The sequence below is a fragment of the Macaca thibetana genome, chromosome X (assembly GCF_024542745.1).
Source record: "Macaca thibetana thibetana isolate TM-01 chromosome X, ASM2454274v1, whole genome shotgun sequence".
NCBI classification, from domain to species: Eukaryota; Metazoa; Chordata; class Mammalia; order Primates; family Cercopithecidae; genus Macaca; species Macaca thibetana.
Window position 1 is genome coordinate 131061958 of NC_065598.1, and position 16814 is coordinate 131078771.

The 16814-nt window shown below is 41.3% G+C and overlaps 1 protein-coding gene across 4 annotated transcripts in view; it reads left to right on the top strand.

The window, feature by feature from the left end:
* The window catches only part of FHL1 (four and a half LIM domains 1), a 67918-nt gene that overhangs the window by 42482 nt on the left and 8622 nt on the right, over positions 1–16814 (top strand). For 3 of the 4 annotated variants that reach the window (XM_050777192.1, XM_050777194.1, XM_050777195.1), the window contains exon 1: positions 10881–11114. The exons of the other annotated variant lie outside the window; for it this stretch is intronic. In XM_050777192.1, coding sequence (XP_050633149.1) covers positions 11093–11114 — 22 coding nt within the window. In that variant the 5' untranslated portion in view covers positions 10881–11092. Of the gene's footprint in view, positions 1–10880; positions 11115–16814 lie in introns of those variants that run through there. 4 annotated transcript variants of the gene reach the window in all.

A 16814-nucleotide genomic window follows, 5' to 3' on the forward strand; every position in this document is an offset into this window, starting at 1 on the left:
ATAAGGAAGACAACATGAACATTTGAAACTCAAATACTATATGTACTTTATAACATTTCAGCCTGAAGACTTGATGAACACTAAGGTGCCTCTTTAATTTTGAGAAGTATACTCTCCATTGCCACTAATCTATCATGGTATGGCACTGCGTGAGGATATGTTGTGTGCATTGTCAGTATCAGCATTTTGCTGAGTTTACTGTTTTTTAGTTCATTGGCAAGGCATCGTGGGTTTTGGTGCAAAGAGCATGGATTTGGAATCAAAAGCCACTTCCTCTCTGGGTGGCTGATTAGCTGAGGGTAACCTTCGCATAGCTGGCGTGGGATTTCCAGATGGCATCCTCTCTGCATGAACAAAAACAATGTGCCACCAAGTAAACTTTGGTGGGTGCTCCCTGATCCACTCTAGATCTTTTCACCTCTTTCCTTTTACTCTCTCCCTTTCTTGTAAATCAAAACTCCCATTCCTTTAGTGTGACTGATCTCTTTTGGGGGTTAGAAGAAAGCAATCTGATTAAACTAACTGCTGTTTTTAATTGGTTCATCCTATCTTTAAAAAAATGTATATATTTCAAGGCTGGGATCAGTGGCTCACACCTGTACTCTCAGCACTTTGGGAGGCTGAGGCGGGTGAATCACTTGAGATCAGGAGTTCGAGAGCAGCCTGGCCAACATGGTGAAGCTCTTGTCTCTACTAAAAATACAAAAATTAACCAGGCATGGTGGCATGCACCTTTAGTCCCAGCTACTCAGGAGGCTGAGGCAGGAGAATCGCTTGACCCCGGGAGGCAGAGGTTGCAATGAGCTGAGATAGCACCATTGCACTCCAGCCTGGGCGACAGAGTGAGACTCCATCTTAAAAAAAAAAAAAAATAAATAAATAAATAAATAAATAAATGTATTTTTTTCTTACATCCTTGTGATAAATATTTGTCAATAAGACTGATTAAGTTAATTGTGGTATAGCTTCACAATTGGATACTATGTACGTGTTCAAAAAGTAGAAGCTCTTTACGTACTGACAAGGAAAATTCTCTGAATATAAATAAATGGAACTAGCAATAGAATAAATAGAAAAAGCAAGGTGCAGAAGAGTATGTATAGTATACCACTATTTATGTTTGTTTTTAAAAAAAGAGGAAAAACAAAAAATACATATTGCTGCCTGTCTTTTATAAGCCCGGTATCTCCAGAAGCATAAAGAAGACACTGGTATCATTGGTTATCAATGGAGAGGGGGAAGTAGATGTCTGGGGATAGGTAGGGGGAGGAAGACTTTTCACTATGTATTCTTTCATAGCTCTTCAAAAATACATCTTTGGAAATAAACCTATGCAAAAAAAGAACGTTCATAGCAGTATTATTCATAGTGGCTAAAAAGTGGAAATAACCCAAATGTCCATTACCTGATGAATGGTTGAATGATATGTGGTGTATCTATACAATGGACTATTATTCAGCCATAAAGAGAACTGAAATACTGATGCATGCCATAGCATGGTTGAACCTGGAAAACATTATACTAAGGGAAAGAAATCTGCCACAAAAAGCTGCATATTGTGTGATTCCATTTTTATGGAAGCATTATGCTAAGTGAAAGAAATCAGCCACAGAAGGCCATATATTGTATGATTCCATTGCCAGAAGTGGCACATCCATAAAGACAGAAAGTAGGTTAGTGTTTCCCAGGGGGTGGGGTGGGGTGGGGTATGCAGAGTGATGGTTAAGAGGTCCAGGATTTCTTCGGGAGTGATGAAAATGTAGAATCGGATGGTGGTAATGATTGATATACGTTATGAATATACTAAAAACAGCTGAATTGTACACTTTATAAAGGTGAATTTTATGATATATAAATTGTTTATTTTAAATTTTACTTAGAGAAGGGCGTCTCACTATGTTGCCCAGGCTAGTCTTGAACTCCTGGCCTCAAACGATCCTTCTACCTTGGCCTCCCAAAGCACAGGCGTGTAAATTATATCTCAATAAATAAGATAATGTAGCAAAACAACTTGAAGTCATGAACATGGAAACTTAAAGAATCACTGTGAACATATAAAACAATGAACAACTAAAGTTTTCACCTAAGAAATGTTTTTATTCTAAAATATTTTACATATTATCTCTATAATGACAAAGAACTTCATGTTCTTTAGCTACCTTCACTCACGCTCACCTGGGATTATTTCATTTTATAAGTGAAGATTGTTAACCCAAATGAAACCCTGATTGATAAAATTTTGGGTGAAATAACTGAAGAAAGAATGTGTGATTATCTGGAATTGAGATGTTGTAGCTGCAGGCCTTGCCCAGGCTGTGCCAGTAGGAGAGGAGGTATGGAGCCTCAGAGAATCTTTGGGACCAGTGTACCCTTTCTCTCCTGACAGCTCATCCCAGAGCTGTCCCTGCCTCCTTAGGCTGATATGCCCCTGTTCCCTTCCTCGTGTTCTCCTGCGGTGAGCTGAGGCACAGGGTTTAGGGACCCTATTGTGATAGGAGGAGATTAGCTTCGGGACTCTGGGATGAGATCTGTGGACCTGAAAATATAGCCTCTAAGATCCTAGTCACTGTTCATGCATGGAGAGTGACAGCTAAGAGGTCTGGGGTTTCTTTTGGGTGGGAATGTGAGGTGCTCAGTCATTGTGGACGTACAGCAATGGTCTGTCTACACAATGGTCAGATAATAGTCTTCTTACAGTCATCCCAACTCTAGATGCTTTAGCCGGAGTTCGTCTTGGGGTGGGTACAGGGGATTGATCACAACATATTTTTGGTCAAGAGTTGGGTAGATGGTGCATAGTTTGGTTCTGCCACCCTGGGACCTTGGGCATTGCTGTACTCACCCAAACTATGTCTCAGCACGAACAACCTCATCTCCTGAGCTGTAGAGTCCTTTCTGTAAGTGGCTTGATGAGACAGGGTCTTTCAGATCCATGTCCTTGGCATTTATTCAGAATTAACTCATGTAATACGATGCTAATCTGCATTCTGGCTGGAGCTGCATATAGGTAGCCTCTTTTCATTGTTGGCCTTTATAGCCAACTTAAGCTCAGAGATGTGAAGCAAGAGTGGCCTGCCTGATGAATTAGTGCTCATAAAGTAAACCCTTATTTGTTGTGTTGGAAAGTTTATTGACTCTAGCCAGAAAAGGTCTAATCATCCATTGGGCTAACTGGGCCCTTTCCTGGCAGGGAAGATGTAGGGAAGACCCTCCGCAGCTCAAGACTGGGCAGGTGACCTAGACCTATTGGGTATTTATTTCATTAGAGGATCAACAGAGGAGAGATTTGTTCTCCCCAGGTCTCCATCATCTGTTCATAAACCCTCCTGACCCATGTTGAATCCACAGACTGTCTCCACTGGGCTGTCAAGCTGCTAGAGGCCAATTCCTCTGAGTCTCTGAGGTTTGCTCTCTGCTGCCCCAGTCATTCTCAGGCCCATGGTCCTTGCAGCTGGGCTCTTGGCCAACATCCTGAGCTCTTATCTCTTTTCCACATATCACCCGTGAGTTAGTAAACTTGATAAATTCTATTTGTAGGAATCTGCTGCTTGGATCAGCCACATTTTTAGCGTGTAGTTGAATTAATAATAATATATAGTGCTTACTGTGTGCCAGCCACTGTTCTAAATGTTACAAATATTTACTGCTTTATTTCTCACAATGACCCTCTTACATAGGTACTATTATCATCCCCATTTTATAGATGGGCAATTTAGTCACAGAGAAGTTAAGTGAAACTTGCCAATGTCATACAACCAGTAAGTGGTGGAGGCAGGATTCAAGTCTAGATATTCTGGCTTCAGTCTATGCTCTTAGCCACTGCACTATATTCTCTTGAATCATTATAAAATAAATATACTGATACTATCTCAGGGCAAATTTCCTATTATTTGTCTTGGAACTAACCATGTTAATTATTCAACCAATCTCATATAAAGTTAAGCCTTAAATTTCTTTCATGGAAGCCTTCAAAAATAGTTGTGGTCCAGTCTAAACCATTTTACCTGAATTTCATTGAACACAATAGGACAACTACTCCTTGTTTCATTTTCTGTACCTTAGATAATCTGGTCTTATTTATACCAGTCAGGTACATACTTCCCATGTTTGTTCGTGTTAATTATCACACTGATTGGAAATGAGCCAGAGGGGTGGGGATATGAGGTGAATGGGGTGTGATCTTTCCAAGTACATGTTCTTTGGTGGCTTCTGCTCCTCTATCTGCAGACTCTCCTTGCGTTCTCCTTTCTGGACTTCGTGTTCCTGTCGTTCTGTTTCATGTACTTGCTGCCTGGCATGGTGAACTTGTTGTTTGACTTCAAAGGCTTTGAAATCACTCACTCTTGTTCCTTAAGTGTCAGCTGTTTTAGGTGGAGCCTCTGCTTCCCCATCCAACCTAGTCCATATCTCTCTCAGCTCTGCGTCAACTACTGCTTCCAAGTTAGCCAAAGTTTATCCGTGAACTTTATTTTTCTTTTTAAGTCTAATAGAGTTTAATTGAGCAAAGAGTAGGCTAAGAGACTCCAGCATTAACCATAACTGTGGCGGAGATAACTTGACTGGACCCTTGCATGAGAGAATCTGCAAAATGTGTCACCTACACACACAACTGTCCCTTAGTCTCAGGATATGTGACCCAGATTAACCTCTGTTGATGAATATAAAGTCAAGGGATAACAAGCCCCATTTACCGTACATAGCATTCCTAAGGTTTACATTGTCATGTGTAAAGATCCCTTGCTAATATGGTACAAGGAATAGTGCCTTCGGAGTCCAGACACTCAGCTTCTAGACCTGGAGCAGCTGTTAACTCAGGGAAGCAGGTCATCTCTCCATCTCTGGGTCTCAGCTTTTCCATCTATAAAATGAGATGATTGGATTAGGTGGTATCTAAGACCATTTCCAACTCTATCATGCGATCTTTTTGAAGCTGGAGACACCCTCGGACCTGGCTCACTTTTCTTTAGGTCCGCCAAGCCTCTCCAACTTGTGGAGGAGCCTATAGTCTGTCCTCACCATGCACAGGTTGAAAAACAGGGAAGACAAGCTGCCATGGAGGGTGGTAATCTAATGGCAGACCACACACCAACAAAATCACTCTGGTTCTGCAGCTGAGTTTTCACAAAACAGTGCCTGTCCTGGCACAACAGAAGAGCTCTTTCCACAGAAAGTTATTATTTGCTCTCTCAGATACAAATCACTGTGGGCCACTGCTCTCCTCTGTCCACCTGTAATTACTCCTGCATTGAATCTGAATCAAGACACTGCTCAGGCAGTCAAATGATGGCCTTCGGGGAAACTTGGCAGATGGGAGCCAAGTGAGCTTTCACTTTATGTACTTTCAGTCCTCTGGAAATCTGGATTTCCCCTGCTATCAAAATAGACAATGCTGTTGCCTAACAAAATATAGACTTCCTGAGTGACATCCAGGTCACGGCTTGGTCTCTTTCCTCCTGCTATGTTCACGCTTCCACTTCTGTGCACCATGTTAGGTTCAGATGTTCTACTGACCAAACCCCAGAGAACCACTCATGAGTCTTTTCAACCTTTACCCTGAATTCTAGGGCTATCTTCTATTTGGGGTTTGAAGACACCAATGCATAATAAAGTAATGTTTTAATTATAATTTTTTGGTAAATATAGATAGATTGTATGTTACTAGCCTTGATGTTTCACACAAGGAAGCAGAGCTCATGAATTATTATGATAACATCCCTGAACAAGGCAGTCGATCTCAGTTATCAGCATTAAGAATAAAGGTATGGATGAAAGCTTATTTGATTTGCTCTTCTTTCCTGTTATGGATATTAACCAGCTGGGTAAATTATAGAATGGGGTCATGGAATGTTTAGCCCTCAAGCATTTATCAGAGGCTTGAAATGTTCATAAAAGGTGGGCTTGGTGAATGCCAGGACTTAGCATGGTTGAAAGGGTGTTTTGAGTCATGGTACATGGCAACATGGAAATAAAACAGATATATCACAAGTAGGTGGTAGAAATAAACTGGAAGAGAATTTTAACATCTAAAATGTGATAAGGATTTATCTTTACCAGCTTCTCAGTTTCCTAAAACATTTATTTTCCTTTGATTTGAGATTCTGATTTATGTTATATATTTCTTTCTAAAACATTTTCTGGTTTCTATTTTCTTTACTTCTTTTCCTTTTTTGCTGCTTCTGTTTTTTGAAAAATATCATCCTAGGCATGCTCTGAAAGTCATTTGTTCGGTGTTTTCCTGGTAGTGATTTCTGGTTTTAGGCCCATAAAAGTATCTGTAGGATGTGGTTGGGATAGTTCCTACCTCTTGGTAAAAGTCTGGTAGTAACACAGGAAGGGAAGAGACTTTGGGGACAAGAGACATTTAAAACTGTTACTGATCATGACATTACCAAAAATCAAAGGACAGGGGCTGTGGCTCATGCTTCTTAATCTCTCTGTGAATATTATAAGGAAACTTCGAAGCCCTGGTCAACTGTGAAATGAACAGGTCTTCAATTGAGTTAATTAGCATTTTCCAGGTGCTTTGCTGTTTACAGTGTCCTTTATTTCATGTATGTTACCTCATTTGTTACAGGTCTTCTCCTTTCATACTCACCTTTTCCTTTTCTCTGAGATTCAGAGACCCTTTGGGGAGGCCGAATTTCAGGTTTGTTTTCATTAGGACCTTACATGACCAAATCCCCCCTCTTGGGGTTCCAGGGGTGCTCCTTCATTTTACTCTCTGGCGGGTATGCCATGAATTGTGACATTTAAGCAGTGACTTTGCAAAATTGGACTTGTCAGTAGGAAAAAGTACTCTTCCCACCTTAAAGATTGACGGGAACATGAGATGGCTGAAGCTGTCCTGGGCTTTTTTCTGGCAAGAGTACATAGGACAAGAAATACTCCGGAGAGCTCAACATTGAATCACATCATATCATAGTGCATGACTAGTTGCCTTAATCTTGCAGTTGGACTCACTCAGGAGAAATTGTTGGCAGAGGGATTAAGTAGCCTGACAAAATTATATTGAGAAAAAAACTTGCAGTCTATTAATTTATTAGTAGTAGATATGAGGGAAAGAAGAGTAATGTAAAAAAACAAATGGACACGAAACCACGGATAAATCCACAAAGACTCCATTACAGTTTGTTATCAGCCTCTTGCCCCTGGCCATGACTAATGGCCAGTAATTGTCTGAATTTGGAAATTTCTTCAGGAAAAGAAAAATCTAGTAAAGGGAGAAAGGTGACCACAAGTCAAGCTGTGAATGAGGAAGTCCTGAAATGTGGGCCAAGTGGGTCACTGAATTTGCCGTGTTTGATTCTTCGGTTGCACCACTTTGAACTTTTGAAGTTTGATCCTCCCAGTGGTGTTTCTGAGGTAGAGAGGCTAGGATTAGATTGCAGTGTGAGAAATCCCACAAACGTGATTCTACTGTAATCTTACTGTTCTCTCTCGCTCCTTGATAACTGGGATCCCATTGAAGGGGGTTCATTTTTGACATCTCAGAAGAAGCTCATTGTGAAGTCTAAAATAAACTGCCACTCTTCCCTACACCAGCTCTGCCTCCCATATTCCCCATTATTTTCCCAGTCACCCGGAGTCACAACCTCAGAGAGATCCTTGGCTCCTTCCCCTTCTTTCAGTCCTTGTAGAGCCTTGTCACAGTGTCCCTTACATCTAGTTTTTCCTTTCCATGCTCATTGCCTCTGCCTGTCATTCTTTCAGTCTTTCCTTGCATCTCAGTGGATAATAGAAGTACCCTGTGCTGTCTCCCTGCCTCCTCTCCTCTCTGAGATCTGCTCTTCTTATCACTGCTTGCATGACTCCATCTCATTCTTCCCTTGCACCAGTTGCAGAAAGGTCCTCCGCGTGTGACTTTCCCTCTTCTCTAGCTTTCGGTCCCACTACTTCCTTATACTGTGTTTCTGTCACACCCCAAACCCCCCAGCTGCATCCTGCTTCTTGAACACGTCCTGTGTTTTTCTCATACCTCAGGTGACATGGTACCATTTTCTTGGAATCCTCCCTCCCCCTTGTCCGCATGCCAAAGTCTTAATTATTCTTCAGGGACCAGGTCAAATGCCATAACATCCATCAAGTCTTTTCTGATCTCCAAACCAGATGTGATCTCTCCCTGTGATAAATCTCAGTAACACTTTATACCTTTCTTGTAATACTTGTAAGGCTCTGCCTTGCATGGTAGTCATTTGTATATTTATCTTGTTACACTTGAAAGTAAGGACTTTATTTTATTCTTTGTGACCAGCAAAATATCTTGCACCACATAGTAGGGCATCTGTCCAATAAGTGCTTGTCATATACAATAAAGCAGTGGCTGGGGTGATATTATCTACAGGTTAACCCAACAACAGGTCATAATGCATGTGCAGATAGGACCATAAGGATGTGTAGATAAACCCTGAAGTAAATGATTTGCAGAGGATCACATGGAAGGGAAACTTAGGTAGTTTGATACCTAGCACTCACTGAAAAAGTCGTCCTGATACTGCTAGAGTGTGAGACTTAGAAGGCCTGAAATGTAACCATCATACACCAAGGAGAGTTGCTCCCAAACACCAGCCAGCTCCATCAATAGTATGTAAAGGTGCTTTGTAAACAGTACAGTGATTCTTAAAGATATTATTAAACATCATACTGTTAATGTGTAACAAGATTGACTCAGATGCCAATGAAACCCATGACTCCAGGTACCTGTGAAATAACCAGCAAGGGTTCCGAGCCACTGATCGAAGACAGGACAAAGTTACCAACTATTCTTCCTAAGAAATTGTTTCTCATTATGCAAAGGGTCGTTTCTGTCTTGGTTTTGTGAAAGGTCTAATTCTGTGGCTTGAGGACATCTGCAGTAGGGCCAGATGTCAGAGCAGGTAGTAGTCATGCTTCATGAAGTTTTTAGGAAGGCAGAGTTACCTGGTTGATGGAAATGGAAATAACTGGAATAAATGCTATTGTTGGAGGCCCAAGCTCCCAGCCCATCCTGGCTGGTCATAGTTGACTAATTCATGGTGGTCAAAAAGTGATTCTCTTGTCTTTGAATTTTCTCTTGTATTTTAGGCAAAATAGATTTGTTTTTTGATACTTTCATAAAGCTATCTATCCATATTCTGTTGTCGCTTTTCAAAATGATAAGAAACCTAAAGAACTACCATACTTGCTAAAAGAAGACACTTCCTGATGCATAGCTTGAAACAGGAATTGACTTCCTAAAGGAAAGTATTAGGCACACCAAGCCTATTGTTCACAGCGCTGCAAGAGAGGTATTTCAACATACATGGGCTCTTCCTAAAAATATACCTTGCTAAAATAAAAAATTCAGGGTTCATTAAGGTTAATCATCTAATAAAGTAAGAGAATTTCCTCTAGGTGAAAAGTTTCAGTTTATTTTAGGGGTGTGGTGTTGTTACAACTGGCTAATCTGTGCACCATAATTTAATCAGGCTGGATAAGAAAGAGACTAGAAAGGCGTGGAGCAAGAGCACAGTGTAGCTTCTCTTCTTTTCCCAGGCTTATTTTTTTTTTCTCTAACATGTAATAAATTTGCTCATAACAACCTGGCTTTTATTGTGTCATTTTCTAGCTAACTGGGAGTTACTGATGTCAGCTGTCTTTTAGAATAATTTTTCCTTAAACATTTGAAGATCATAAGAATTGGGGAACTCATTCATTCATTTTCATGGAGCATTTACTGCTGTCCTACTCTGTGCTTTAGGAACATGAAGACCAGCAAAGCACTGCCCTGGCCCTCAACCTGGTAGGGGAGATGCGTGAATAGGGTCAAAACCAGTGACATGCACTGTTAAACAAGACAGTGGCTATAAAGGTGTCTGTACCAGCGTGAAGGTCAGCTGCCTTCCTTGAAGTTGAGTGGCCAAAACCACTTTCAGGATTGCAGGTGGGACTGTGTTTTGGAGGCTTGATGGACTTTTCAGTTACTTAGTTCATTCTTTCAAGGAATAGTTACTGAGAGCCTCCTGGGAGCTGGGCAGTGTTCTAGGCTCTGGGGCCACTGCAGTGAGCTCCAGTACTAAATCCCTGCCTTCATGGAGCAGAGCAGGAGATCAGACAACAAGGAGAGAAATCAGTGCAATACCAGCAGACTTGAAGTAGGGAAAGGAACAACCATGACTCTGGGCACAAGGGACAGTGAGGAGGCCAGGGAGGTGGGAGTGAGGGAAAGGAGGCTGAGGGTAAGGCCAGAGAAGGAATATGGAAGAAGGTCCTGGAGGGACTTAGGGGCTTTCTTTTCCTAGAATGTGCTCCTAATGACCAGCCTCCAGCCGTCTGATGGTCTGTTGAGCTATTATAACATGTTAGGTTGATGTCTTCATTTTCATTCATATTTTTCCTTTTATTGTCCCTGACGCTGAAAAGCAAGAGGTTGAGTTTGTGAGACAAAATGTCTTCATTGTGTCTGTGGTAGGGATAGGCATAGTCTCCCCATCTTGTTCTGTGCTCTCCGCCGTTAAGGAGGTGGGGAGATTAGGATCGCTCCCCTTTCCGGTACAGTAATCTGCTGATCTCTGGAACATACCAAGGAGGACATTGAGTGACAACATCTATAATCCCCTTAATCTGTATATTCATAGTGTCTAATCTCCTTGAGTTACACTGGTAACATAAGTCTATCTCTTAGAGTTACTTTTATCATTAACAGCACAAAAATGTATTATTTATAGGGCCAAATGCAAGCTCTTGAGGCATATAAAGTGGATTAATAAGGTTGGCTCAGCGTTAAGCTATGCCAGAGCCGAGTCCAAATTTTATTCCGGTACAGGGATGACTTTCTATGTGGCCTCTCTGGCTCTGGAGCTAATTTGGATGCTGAGTAGCCCCGCAGGTATTTATATGTAGCGTTTGGTATTTTTACTGGGTCCTATTCTTCTCCCTTGGATCACCTAAAATGGTTAAGAATTTTCTAGTGGGATTAAGGTTGTGATCTCTGGGGAGGGGTGGGACATCTGCTCTCGGTTATTTTTGTGTTAGCCGCTTCCCCTTAAATGTATGTTCACAAATGAGCCACAGCCTTATCAGCTGGGGTTGAGGGAAGACTGGTCTAGGTGCTGCTCCTGAACTTGGTCTCTGAGCCATGGCTTCCCATAGACACTCAGGTAAAAACTTCATGCTCTTTATCTTATATTGAGCACAGTTTTGTTAGGGCAGTGAATCCGTCATTTGGCTAAAAGATGGTTTTTGATGAAATGATTTTAGTCTTGTCTGAATAGTAAATAAATTATAGCTTGTCTCTGTTTTGCCTTTGCCTTTCATGCTATTTCAAAGACAAAATATTGTTCAAGTACAACGAGCAGTTTGAGTGGCTTATTTTAAAAAGAAGGAAATAAACATGTTACCACTATATTTTTACCTTTTTCAGGACGTCTCATGAAACTATAAGAGATTGTGTGAGGAAAGGTTTTTCTGGTTAGGAATTTTTGGCTTCCTTTTTATAAGATACAATTCTTCATCTTGACAGTACTTTATTTACATCCAAGGTGTTTGGAGAAGGTATATCGAATGTGGAGCCGGAAGGAGGAACATTTGTAACTAAGAAAGTGCATAATGACCTAGCACATCTTCTCCCTTTTGCTGGCAATGTTTTAAATCTTCCCAAAGTAACAGCTATGTTCGTTTTGATATGATAAGTATGTTATTAATTGTTTTTAGCAGAAAAAGGGGCACATTTTGGACTCCTTGGGCCATGAGCATTTTCTTCTGGTTTTGTAACCTTACAATTAAGGAAGCCCTTTGGCCATCGACAAGGAATCTATGAACTAGGGGCTGAGGGGACAAAAGTCCAGTTATTTGAAGCCAGGAGGGTGGCTGTGGCCCTGTGGCCCTCTGCCTAAGTAATGGTTCCCTTTCTTGGAGCTGGTAAAGTCAGACAGTTAGGTATAAAGAAGGCACTTCGTCCTGTCTCCCAGCTTTCAGATTAAGGGACAAAGTCATTATCTATTTTTTTTTCTTGAAAAATCATTTTTTAAAAACTCGCTGCCTGTCAATATTTAAACAATGGAAATACTTTAGGAAATTTCTCTTTTTGGGGTTTTAAAGTAAATATGCTGCAATGGAATTCCCTACCTTAATGAATTAATATGTAATGTCTTCCCTGTTCCCAAGTGTTCAAAAGTTGTCTGTTTTTTTTTTCCCCCCCAACCCTCAGGAGCTGTTTCACAAACATGGTACCAAATGCTTGAGATTGTGGTTATCAGCCAAGATACACATTCTCTGGGTGTAGGCAAACTAGTCAGCTGTACTAGTTGTCCTGATGAACCTTAAATGCTTGTTACCTGGTAGAATAAGTCTTCATTTTGTTTACTAATTGACAGAATAGTGACAGAAAGTTTAAAAGTTTAAGTAGTGACCGAAAGTTTATAGCATACCCAACCTTGGGTTTTAAATTGCACCAAATTCTTATGTCGTTCTTGTGTACGTAAGTCTGGAGGCTATAATAACTAAATAAACATGTTACCACTATATTTTTACCTTTTTCAGGACGTCTCATGAAACTATAAGAGTGGCTAAATGAGACCAATTATTTATACCTTTTAGATGATTTTTGAATTCAGGAAATTGCATTTTGTATTGCATTAGGTTAATAGGTTCATGAAAGCAGAGAAGAATCGGCCCATGAGAGAGAGAAGTCCTCATAGAAAATCAGTGTTGCCCTGAAACGGGCTCAGTATGGGCAAAATAGAAGCTAGGATAATTGGATCCAAATTCATTTTTAGTGACTATCCATATACTGAGAGGACATTTCAAGGACAAAAAAAGTATACTCTTGACATTGAAGACTTTCAGTCTGCAAAATTATGTAGATTCAATTTCTTTAGCCTTTGGCCTTTCAAGTCAAAGACCAGGATCGGGGTATGGAGGGGGATCAGGTCACTTGACATATTACACAGCCATCGATTCCCTTCACCAGCCACTACTTAGTGGGCTGCACAAGCCCGCCAGTCTTTTCTCGGGGCAGGGATGGAAAATGAGAGGGTAGGATGAGAGGAGAGTAATCCAACTGGATTGGCTTCTTAAAATTCAGAAGATTTGGGTGAGGGTGAAACTGAACATTTTGTACTTTTAATGACCACCAAATGACTGCCTACTACTTTACCACAGCTGGAGAAACTAAAAACACATGCTCTTTTGCAGCTGGGTCAGAAATGCTTTTTTTCCCATATGAAAGAGGGGCTGCGTTGCACATAATCTGTGCAACATTATGAAAAATCTTCATATGCAGACAAAATGGTACTAGAATTGAATCTGGACTGCAGGAAGTTCAGTGGCACATAATTTTTCTTTTAATAATCTATATCGAACCCTCCTGACACCTGATATAATCTAAAATGGCATTAGTTATACATCAGTGACCCAAAAAAGATTTGTTTTTTTCTAAATGCAGCATACCAGTGAAGTTGCTAATAACATTGAATCATTCTGTACACGTTCTGTTTTGAAGGGAAAAAACACTTTCTGATTTGTGTATGAAATTGTATGAAACACTACTTTTCAGCCGTGACTCATGAGCTCCGTCTCATTGCAGCTCCTTAGGTATTTATTCCCAAATGTCTGACGACACCTCCAGGTGCATTAGCATGTCTGCTACACAAGTGTCCTATTCATCGGCTAAGGCTTCGCTCCATTTGTTGAATGTTCTGAGGAAAGCATTATACCCTTTCTTTAGAAGCCAGTGTTTATGTGTGGAGTCACTAATGTACTGGTATGTTGGATTTAGTGATGAACAGATCTTAAATAACCTGATTTTTTTCCATTTGGGTTGTTGTTCATTGTTTACACTGTACATTACACCCTTCACAGAAAGCACATAGAAGAATGCTACCTACTGATGATATTCACGTTCTCCTTAAACACTCATAGTTTGATCAACTCAGGCATGAGGGAGAAAATGAACACTAGGAAGAAATACATGAGAAAATACATGTCAAAACACGAGCAAGATTTATTAAATACAAATCAAATCTTCTTTAATGAGAGGTTTATAGTAAAAAAAGAAAAAAACAAATGTTGTAATGTTGTATTACTCGTATGTGTACATGATTAAATCGAAAGCCAAAATTTTAATTAAGATACTGAGGTTTATTTAGGCACCTCTCAGCATGTTGGATGTAGTTCAGGAATTTTCTGAAAAAGGAAGCTTGTTTATTAAGTGAAAAAATGATGTGTCTTTTGAAGCAGGCATAGAAAGTCAGGCTACCCTTTTGGAATAAATATCTAAAATTCTGTCACCCAGCCACATTTCTAACTGCATTCTAAGCTTGTAAAAACTTTTTAATTTAATTAATTTAAAAAATTAAATTATTTAATGCTTTCTGTCTTAGAAAATGAGGGGATATTTATGTTACCCTAAAGTGTAGGTTAGACTTCAGCACCTTACACGTCATATAAGATGATTTTTAAAATCAGGAAATAGCATGTCATATTGCATTAGGTTCTTCAGTTCATGAAAGCAGAGGAGAATAGGCCCAACAAAGAAGAGAAGTCCTTACAGAAAGGAAATCAGTGTGGTCCTGAAACAGGCTTCGTATGGACAAAATGGAGGCTCACATAATTGGATTAGAAGCCACTTTCAGTGACTGTCCACATACCGAAGTTTTAGAAACTTAGTTGTGGTAACTTATCTCCATCTGTCAATCAGCAGGCATATACTGAGGGATTTCTGTATACAAGGCCCTGGATTAGGTACTGGGGCCCCTAGTGTATGAGCAGAACTTTTTGTGATAGAGAAACCTCACTTGTTAGCACTAAGGAATGTATCCAAGTCACTCGGTACCAAAGTATGTTAACAGCGGGGGATCTGTGTGGGTCTGTAGCAACCTCAGTTCTTGCCTTCTCAAGGAAGCACAAGGCAGAGGGAGAAGCCAAGGCAACTTTTAGAGCAGGAGTGAAAGTATTAAAAAGTTTTAGAGCAGGAGGCCGGGCACGGTGGCTCACGCCTGTAATGCCGGCACTTTGGGAGGCTGAGGCGGGTGGATCACTTGAGGTCGGGAGTTGGAGACCAGCCTGGTCAACATTGTGAAACCATGTCTCTACTAAAAATACAAAAATTAGCCAGGCCTAGTGGTGCATGCCTGTAATCCCAGCTACTTGGGAGGCTGAGGCAGGAGAATTGCTTGAACCTGGGAGGCGGAAGTCGCAGTGAACAGAGATCGATCACACCATTGCACTCCAGCCTGGGTGACAGAGTGAGACTCCATCTCAAAAAAAAAAAAAAAAAGTTTTAGAGCAGGAATGAAAGTAAAGTACACTTGGAAGATGACCAAGCAGGCTACTTGAGAGAGTCAAGTGCGTGGTTTGACCTTTGACCTGGGCTTTTATATGTTGGCATGATTCGGGTGTTATATTACTTCTCTCCTAATTCTTCCCTTGGGGTGGGCTGTCTGCATGCCCAGTGGCCCTCCAGCACTTGGGAAGCGCCGCATGCGCGTGGTGTTTACTGAAGTTGTGTGCATGCTTGCTTTAAGTGATTTTTTTCCCTTAGCAGTGGAGCATTCCCAGACGTAGGTCTTACACCAGTTAAATGCCGCCATTTTGCCTCTTAGTGCACATGCTTGAGCCCACTCACCCAACTCCTTAGATCTCATGGGGACGCGGCTGATCATCAGTTTCAGGTGTTTCTGTGTGTTAGGGACCGTGTTTCCTTCGTGCCAGCTGCAACCAATTATTGTTTTAGAGCGAGATAGTTTAACAACCATCTGACCTTCACCTGATGGCTGCCTGACATTCCTGGTTCAGGGGGCGCCCTCTCTTGCCTTGCTCATATCTAATACCTACTCTAGCATCCCTACTAGGTACAGATGAGGGCTACACCGAGACATTAAAATTAGTCAAAGAGCTGCCCAAGGGCAAACATGCCCTCCACAAAGACAGGTGGTAAGGGAAGAAGCATTGTGATGATACGTAGCAAATGTTTCATTCAGTGATGGCTGACACGCCCATTCCCAGATAACAGCAATAGGTCAAGGCAAACGTATCTAGAAGTTTTCGAAGATTAAAAGCCTTCACATTTCATGTACTTAGAAACAGCTAAGGGGATAAAAAATTATTCCCTAAGAGATAAATGCCTAAGTACATGTAATTCTGTAAGGTTAAAGAGAGCCCAAAAGAAGAGGTAAAATGCTGGCCGGGCATAGTGGCTCACGCCTGCAATCCCAACAGTTTGGGAGGCCAAGGTGGGCAGATCACTTGAGGTCAGGAGTTCGAGACCAGCCTGGCTGACATGGCGAAACCCTGTCTCTACTAAAAATACAAAAATTAGCCAGGCGTGGTGGCATTCACCTATAGTCCTAGCTACTCAGGAAGCTAAGGTAGGAGAATTGCTTAAACCCAGGAGGTGGAGGTTGCAGTGAGCCAAGACTGCACCACTGCACTTCAGCCTGGGTGACAGAGTGAGACCCTGTCTCAACAACAACAACAACAACAAAGAGGTAAAATGTTATCTTTATTTTTCCCTATTCTCTCATTCCTAACAAAAGAAAAGAAAGTGCATGCTGGGCCGGGTGCGGTGGCTCATGCCTGTAAATGCACTTTGGGAGGCCAAGGCGGGTGGATCACGAGGTCAGGAGATTGAGACCATCCTGGCCAACATGGTGAAACGCCGTCTCTACTGAAAATACAAAAATTAGCTGGGTGTGGTGGCACTTGCCTGTAGTTCCAGCTACTCAGGAGGCTGAGGCAGGAGAATCACTTGAACCCAGGAGGCAGAGGTTACAGTGAGCCGAGATTGTGCCACTGCACTCCAGCCTGGTGACAGAGCGAGACTCCGTCTCAAAAAAAAAAAAAAGAAAAGAAAGAAAGTG